This window comes from Gallinula chloropus (assembly GCF_964237585.1).
Source record: "Gallinula chloropus genome assembly, chromosome: 17".
Classification (NCBI taxonomy): domain Eukaryota; kingdom Metazoa; phylum Chordata; class Aves; order Gruiformes; family Rallidae; genus Gallinula; species Gallinula chloropus.
The window spans coordinates 120254-128448 of NC_140102.1; the positions used below are offsets into that span (position 1 = coordinate 120254).

The 8195-nt window shown below is 44.5% G+C and overlaps 1 protein-coding gene across 1 annotated transcript in view; it reads left to right on the plus strand.

The window, feature by feature from the left end:
* KREMEN1 (kringle containing transmembrane protein 1) overlaps positions 1-7319 on the plus strand; it is a gene marked incomplete at both ends in the record, with an annotated part of 28984 nt that extends 21665 nt beyond the window's left edge. The window contains 4 exons of the mRNA XM_084271808.1: positions 3542-3874; positions 4475-4633; positions 6460-6544; positions 7157-7319. Coding sequence (XP_084127934.1) covers positions 3542-3874; positions 4475-4633; positions 6460-6544; positions 7157-7319 — 740 coding nt within the window. The remainder of the gene's footprint in view (positions 1-3541; positions 3875-4474; positions 4634-6459; positions 6545-7156) is intronic.
* Between the last annotated feature and the right edge of the window lie 876 nt (positions 7320-8195).

Here is an 8195-nt window from a genome sequence, read left to right on the forward strand (position 1 = left end):
GACATATTTCAGTTCTGTCAAGTTAATCTACTCTAACCAAACAATTCTATCTATTCAGTTAAATCACCAGCTCTGTTAGCATGGAATAAGGGCCAAACAGAAGTTCCTCTATGGGGCTTAGTACCTCTGTGGAGTCTGTCATATTCTTTCTCTTCTTTTTTCATATTCTTTCACTTACTCTACGAGGTCTTTTACAGTGTGGCATTGAAGTGTGGGGTTTGCTTGGGCTGTGATCGGGCCTTGCTCCAGAAAAAGAGAAAGGTTTTCATACGATTTTTCTGGCAGACATATGCTACTTCAAGTTCCCACAAGTTCCTCCTTCCAGCCCTTCTTATATATGGGTGTCACATCTGCCAGTCTCCAGTCAAGTGGAAGTTCCCCAGCCTGCCAGGATTTCTGGTAGATGATGGAAAGGGGTTTGGCAAGCACATCTGCCAGCTCTCTCAGCACCCTTGGGTGAATCCCATCAGGTCCCATTGACTTGTTAGTGTCTAACTGGCCAAGTAGGTCACTAATCATTTCCTCCTGACCCATGGGAATTGTGCTATTCTTCCCCTCTCTGTCAGCCAGATCCTGAGGATGAGTACTCAGGGAATAACCATCTTTACTATTATAGACTGAGGTAAAGGAGGAATTAAGGACCTCAGCCTTGTCCTTATCCCTTGTCACTAATGTTCCCTCAGCATCCAACAAGGGCTGGAGATTCTCCTTGACCCTCCTCTTACTGTTAATGTACCTATAGAAGGACTTTTGATTATCTTTTACAGAACTGGCCAGTTTGAGTTCCAGTTCAGCTTTAGCCCTTCTGACTTTCTCCCTACATGGTCTCACCGAATTCCTATAGTCGGCCCAAGACACCTGCCCCTTCTTCCAAAGCTCGTATTTTCCCCTCTTTTCCCGAAGATCTTTCTGGATGTCCCGACTCAGCCAAGCTGGCTTCCTTCCTCACCGACTCCTCTTCCCACAGCCTGGGACAGCCTGTTCTTGTGCCGCCAAGATTTCCTTCTTGAGGAGCAACCAACCCTCTTGGGCTCCTCCGCCCTCAAGGGCTGCCTCCCATGGGATCTTATTGATCAGCTTCCTGAACAGACCAAAGTCAGCCCTACGGAAGTCTAAGGTGCTCGTTTTGGTGTCTCCCTTCCTTACTTCTCCCAGTACTAAGAATTCTATCAGCTCATGACCACTGTGCCCCAGGCATCCTCCAACCTTCACACCCCCCACTAGGCCTTCTCTGTTTACAAACAAGTAGTCCAGCAGGGCACCTTCCCTGGTGGGTTCATTCACCAGCTGGGTCAGGAAGTTGTCTTCCGAACACTCCAGGAATCTACTAGGCTGCTTCCTCCCTGCTGTACTGTACCTCCAGGAGACATCTGGTAAATTGAAGTCCCCAATAAGGACGAGGGCTAGTGATCGTGAGACTTCTCCCAGTTGTTTAAAAAACAATTCATCAGCTTCCTCCTCCTGATCAGGTGGTCTATAGTAGACTCCCATCACTATATCTCCCTGATTTCGTTTTCCTCTGATCTTTACCCAGAGGCACTCAAGCCTTTCATCATCATACTCCAGCTCCAGGCAGTCAAAGCATTCTGACATACTGGGCTACCCCACCTCCTCTCCTACCCAGCCTGTCACACCTGTATAGTTTATAACTATACTCCAATCATGTGAATTGTCCCACCACCTTTCAGTGATGGCAATCACATCATAGTCTCCCTTAGTAACAAGGACTTCTAGTTCCTCCTGTTTATTGCTCATGCTGTGTGCATTGGTGTAGATGCACTTCAGCTGCTCTATTGATCTTGCTATGCTTCTGAGGGAAGCCTTGTTTCCCAGGTGACAGCTGATTAAGTTACCTAGCCCATTGGTAGTAGTTACATTTCTACTCTGAATTATCACACTACCCCCCAGATTAACTAGGGTGGCTGACTGGAGGTCACTGCCAGCACACCATTCCTCAATAACTTGACCACCACAACCAGGTTTTTTTCCATTTAGCCTGGCCCTGTCCCCCTTATCTAATTTAAAGCTCTATTAATGAGCCCCGCTAGCTTCTTTGACAGTATCCTTCTGCCCCTTGGGGATAAGTTCTCCCAATCCCTGGAAAGCAAGGCTGGTGAGTCTAGAGCTAGCCCATTGTCAAAGAACCCAAAGTTCTGTTTCAGACACCATGCTCTGAACCAGGTATTAACTTCCTGGCTCTTCTCCTTCCATCCCTCCCCATTCCCTGTAGTAGGAATGATGGAGGAAAACTACCTGTGCTCCAGATCCTCGTACCATGCATCCCAGGGCCCTTAAATCTTTCTGAAGAGTCCTCAGTTTTATTTTATGTATTTCATTACTGCCAATTTGGAAAATTGAAAGCGGGTAATAGTCCGTGTGCCTGACCAAGGTTGGGAGTCTCTTTGCTAAGTCCCTAACTGAAGCTCCCTTAAGGCAACAGACTTCCCTGTGTAGAGGGCCAGGCCTACAGATCGGGCCCTCAGTCCCCTCCAAAAGGGAATCACCTAAAACAATGACCTGTCTTTTTGTTTTAGCAGAGCCTGTTTTGATAGTATGCTTAGGGGGTCTTGTCTTGGGGAACACCACCTCAGGAGTCATTGTCCTATCAGCTGTCTCATTATCTGGCTGGTCCCCTTCTAGTAGGACTCAGAGGAACTTGAGGAGGAAGGACAGGCATGGGAGGCACTCTCCTACTACCCTTGCCACGTACCTGCTTCCATTCATCCCCTCCGTTAAGACTGTCCTGCCTGGGGGAGGGTACAGGGTCCCTCTGGTCCTGGGTGCTGCCAGCTGGGATCTCACATGTCTGTGGCAGAACCTGGCTCCTCTGATCTGTCTCCATTTCAGCCTCCCTGATGCTCATGAGCCTGTCTAGTTTATCTTTGAGCACATCTACCTCCTCTTGTAGGCATGCTGCTCTGCTGAGGAGAGCCCTGATCAGCTCACACGCACACAGCCCTGACCAGAGCTGCCTCCTGCTGCGAGCACGCTGTGACACCCCCTGCACCCCAAGCCCTGCACTGCCTCGCGCTGCTGCGGCTGCTTGAACTGGGCTCCTGCTTCCACAGTGGAAGGGGTTGGGGTCGCGGCCCTACGCCGGGCAGACACCATCACACAACACCGTACCGCAGATTAACGAGCCTCACCTGTCAGGTGCCTGCGCTCCCCTGCCCGGCGGGCGGGCTGCTCTCCGCTGTGGGATGGGGTGGGGGGGTGGGCAGCCGCGAGTCGCTGCCACCTTGGCCCCTTTTAAGGCTAGAGGCGGGGTCACGTGACGCCAGGGGGCGGGTGAGCTCTGGCGAGCTGCCGGGCGGCCGCCGCGGGGCGCAGGAGCCGCACGCGGGGTGCCCGGGTGTGGGGACCCGCCCCGCACAGCCCGACCTGCCGCGCGGCCCCCGGGCTTACCGCGTGATCGCTGCCACCGCTGATCACCGCTCACCGACTGGCAACAAGGTTAGAGTGTTGGAACCCACAGAGTGCTAAAGGTGTGCATAATAAATGTCTAACCTTTTTTCCTTCTCTGTTCCTCCTCTTGTCGCAGCCCTTGTTGGTGCCTGTGGCGGGAATTACACTTCTGCTACAGCTGTGATCTACTCCCCAGATTTCCCTGACACGTACGGCACAGGGAAGGTCTGTTACTGGACCATACAAGTTCCAGGAGCATCTCGAATCCACTTCAGCTTTGCCCTTTTTGAAATCAAAGATGGTACAGATATGGTGGAGTTGCTGGATGGCTATACCTATCATGTTCTAGCTCGTTTTAATGGCAAGAACCGGCCTCCTCACACCTTGAACATTTCTTTGGATTTTGTAATTTTGTACTTTTTCTCAGATGAAATCAATCAATCCCAGGGATTTGCTGTTAGATATAGAGGTAAGAGGCTAATTTTGCCGTTTCTAGTTTTCATTGAGCTGTTAAAGCATTTAATTCACACAGGAGATCTCTGAAGTGGTAAATGAGCAAATATTTTAACTCTCATCTATAGGTGTTTCATCTGTCTTGTGGCCACTGCTCAGTGGGTAAAAACTTTGCTAAAATTTCTCTCAATTTGGAACACTCCAGTTAGCTATGCCATAAATAGCAAAATTTAAATTTTCAAAAATTCAATCCTATACATATTTGCCTTTCAAAACTGATTGAAAAATGACAGCTGAAACAAAACAAAAAACCAACCTGGTAGTCCATCTTGGTTCATCTTGGTTCTTTCCAACAGTCTGTTTCACTCAGAGCGAAAGTCATCATGAGAAAACATTTCAGTCTTTTGAGTTCTACCAACTGTTAGGATGAACAGTTAGCTTCCAGAAGAGTTCTGTGAGCCCCAACTTGGTGAAGTACAGGCTCTTTTCTGGCATCAGACATAATTTGATTATTAGACTTCTCTAAGTAGAGCAGCACGTGTCTGTTTGCAAGCATAAGAAGTCCAATTAGGACTGTTAACAAATTGTTACTATGATGATACTCTTGTGTTTTCAGCTGTTAAGGATGATGTACATCAAAACAAGATTCCCATGAATCAGACCCTCTCAGAGAAGATAAATGAACAAGCAAATCTCAGCATCAATGCAGCTCGGTCATCAAAGATACTTTATGTCATCACAACCAGTCCAAGTCATCCTAGTACCTCCATGCCTGGTAATATTACATGAAGATGTGGAAACAGGAAAAAACTTCACAGCACAGTCACTATTTCCTTTGCCTCCTCCTCCACATTATGTGATCCACTGTGCCTCCTTCTAGCAGATGAATATTCATTTAGTATAATTATGACTGTGCTACTCTCATTACTTTTCAAAACTCACTTCTCAGCATAAATCAGTTAGAAGTGGTGTGACAGTGGTGAGTCCTCGAGAAGGAAAGCACACCAGAATAAGATGTGTCAGAGCAGCCTCCTTACTAGGCTGAGCTTCAGTGACCAGTGCATACCACAGAGGTAGCAAGAGGTGCTGAAAAAGGAGTAGAGTTCAGAAAAGCCTGAATGCTGTATGCACCCCTGTTACCCCAGTTCACAAAAACTACAGCAGTGGGCTACAAAGAGGGCTAGAGAAGGATGAAGCAAGTTGATGGGTTCAGGGGAGATGCCACTGATAACTGTCATGTGTGTCACCTTCAATATGTCACTTAATTCAGGAAATTGTTGACTTGTAAATAACAGAAGACTGGAAATGCTCTCTTGGTGACTATCACTATTGGTCTCTCCTATCTTTAAACTACACTGGCATCTGCTTTAAATAGCATTGAAGATGGGCCTCAGTCACAGTATGTACACTGCAGTAGTTCTGTATTTCTGAAGCTGTCTGCAGCCAAACCTGAAACATAATGACATGACTGCACATGAGCTTCCTATAGGTAAACTATCCAGGTTGCAGAATGTGCCTGAGGTTCCAGGCAGATACTCTGGCACTAGGCTCAGGCTAGTGCCTAATTGCCACAGCTTCATTTAAACTGGGCAGTGTTAAACTGCCTTGGGCATATGGACCTAAGATGAACCTTCACCCTTGGATTTTAAGCAGTTACAAAAATACAGTTAAAATCGTCCTGAACAGTCAATGAGGATGGAGCCTTTGAGGAAGGGGCGTTGGTTGGGAGGGAACTTATGCTTCCTTTTTTTGCTCCTTTGAGCTTCAGGATTTGTGACGGTAAAAGCTTTTATTCAGTTGTTCTAACAATCCAAGGTCCTTGCAAGGCTGTTCAGCATGCTAAATACATCAGAATTTCATTGGAGTACAATCCTCTTTCCCATCTCAGCATGATGTTGCCTTCCACGGCAAGATTATGGAAGTCCAAATTAAAAAGTGATGAATTCACTTAGAAATTGGCTCCTTCAAGCCCCAGTGTCTGAACTAGTTCGAATGTTAGAAAATGGGAAGCTGCCCTTTTAAATCCTGCTTGACTGGCTGGTACAACCAGAAATAAATTGAAATGTAAAATACAATGGCCAAAAGCCTTCAGTGTCTGGTAATAAAATAGCAGACCACAAATACTAATCACCTGTATCAGTAGACTCTAAAAAGGAAAGAACCCAAATACGTAATTAGTGTTTACTTACATAATTACTCATATCAAACTAGGCCCCCTCCTTGCAAACATAAAGCTATTACTGGTAGCATGTATTTTTCATATGTTACTTAGCCTGCTTTTAATCTTTCTCTGAGTTCTCATTTCTCTCCTAGATACTAGTTAGATAATTTTACTGGTATATGATTTGGATCTTCCCAACTTTCAGTTTGATAGGAAGCAGGCCTGCGTGTCAAAACCCAGCTCTGACTGAGAGTAACAGAGTTTCTGCCAAGTCTTTGCAGAAAATCTTAAAGGTGTCAAGCATCTTCAAATCAGAGTTTTGAATGTAGCAGCAGAAGGTTATGTGTTTCTTTTGTGCAATATTCTTATTTTTAAAAACTGTAAGTAAATTAACGTACTGAGAGCTTCTCCCCTTCCCTCCCCTTTCCCCTCTTTTACAGAGTGGACGATATACAGTCTCACAGCACTGCTTATCGTAAGTGTTACAGCCATAATAGCAAAGATATTTCTCCACATAACCACAAGGTGAGTATGGAATAAAACTATCCCTGGAGAACTGACATCCCAGCTCTGTACAAAACCTGTAGAAACTGTCAGATTGGTCATATTCATAACCAAATTATAAATTGCATATTTGTATACTCCTAAAAGATACTTTATGATAGCATTTGCTGCTACAGTATCTCTTTTAGTCTTGTTTTGACAAGATTTGGTTTGCAAGGAATACAAAGGTTTCTCATACTGAGTGATGTTACACAACAAAGGGGAGAATGTAATCAAACACTGTGCACTGGTGGGAAGTGGTCAAATTGCGACACTCTGGGGGAAAAAAAAACCACCTTACCCCAGATTGGGGAACTGTGGGGGGAAAAGTTAGATATAAGCTCGTTAATATTTAGTTTCTTTGACTGAAAAAAAAGAATCAGAAAAATTAAAGTCTCTATTGCAGTGTGAAACTTTGTGAGTTTATATTTTTTTCATATTAAAACCATCATCATTTTATTACTATATTTCTGTACACTTACACCAAATAATTTTGGTGTCTTGTATATGGAGACTCATTGAATGAAACAATGGGCAAATTATCAACAAAACATAAATGTTGAATATCATATTTACAATACATTTGCTTCCTAGATCCCATCAGATCCCATCTGTAACTGAAACAGAAGATTCCAGTGAGGTTATGACTGCTGGCGAGATCTGGAGTATATTTTACCAGCCATCCACATCCATATCCATCTTCAAGAAAAAGCTTCGAAGTCAACAAGATGATTGCAACCCACTAGTGGGAAACTGAAGTGTCTTACATTTTACAGGAATGAGTCTTCTTAAAATCCAGGTGACTTGGGAATAATCCTGGTGGGGTTTTTTCCTCCCAATCTCAGACATGTTTTCCAAAAAGTCCATTTCCAAAGGCCTTTGAGAGATTTTGTCTATCTGCTGTTCTTTTGGTACACTAATGACAACAGATTTAATTGCAGCAGTAGTCTGGCACCCATCAAATCTGTTGTGCTGTTAATTACTGCCACCAATGCACTTGAAATACATGTAAAAAGAAGTAAAATTCAAAATGTCCTGTATCCCAGCCACCCTCCCAAAAGTAATTGAACTGGTCGAGGTGACTTCTTGTGTCCTGCTTTCCTGTACCACTATATGAGGAAACTTTAGTCCCTTTATTCTCAAGGCTGAAGATGGCAGTAGATACTGATAACCTGTTCAGCTGCCACAGCTGTCAGAGATTACTGGCCTTAGAGCAAACACATCTAAATGGTACTGGGCAGTAAAAAGGAAGTCAGAGATTTTGACAAACTGTCAACCTGGTTGCCCAGTGCTCCACTGTTTCTGCATTTTCTATTTCTACAAGCAGAAATGTACAAATAAAAATCAAAGCAAATTTTGCAGGCAAACACTATGGAGTGTCAGTTGCAAATGTGAGTTGGATGGAGTCAGGGTCTATGCAAGTAATGAAGACTTTTAAATAACTATTTGTGACCTATCTGTCGTTCAACAATTATGATAATTTTGCTCATATTCACAGTGATCCTTTAAAAAATATATTGCTCTCCAGCCTGAAGTCCTACATTCATTCTGGATGTAAACTTAGGGTTTCTTAAAGGGTTGTCAAAAGGCACTATGAATCTACTCAATTTTTAAACAGTGAGGCTGATTAACA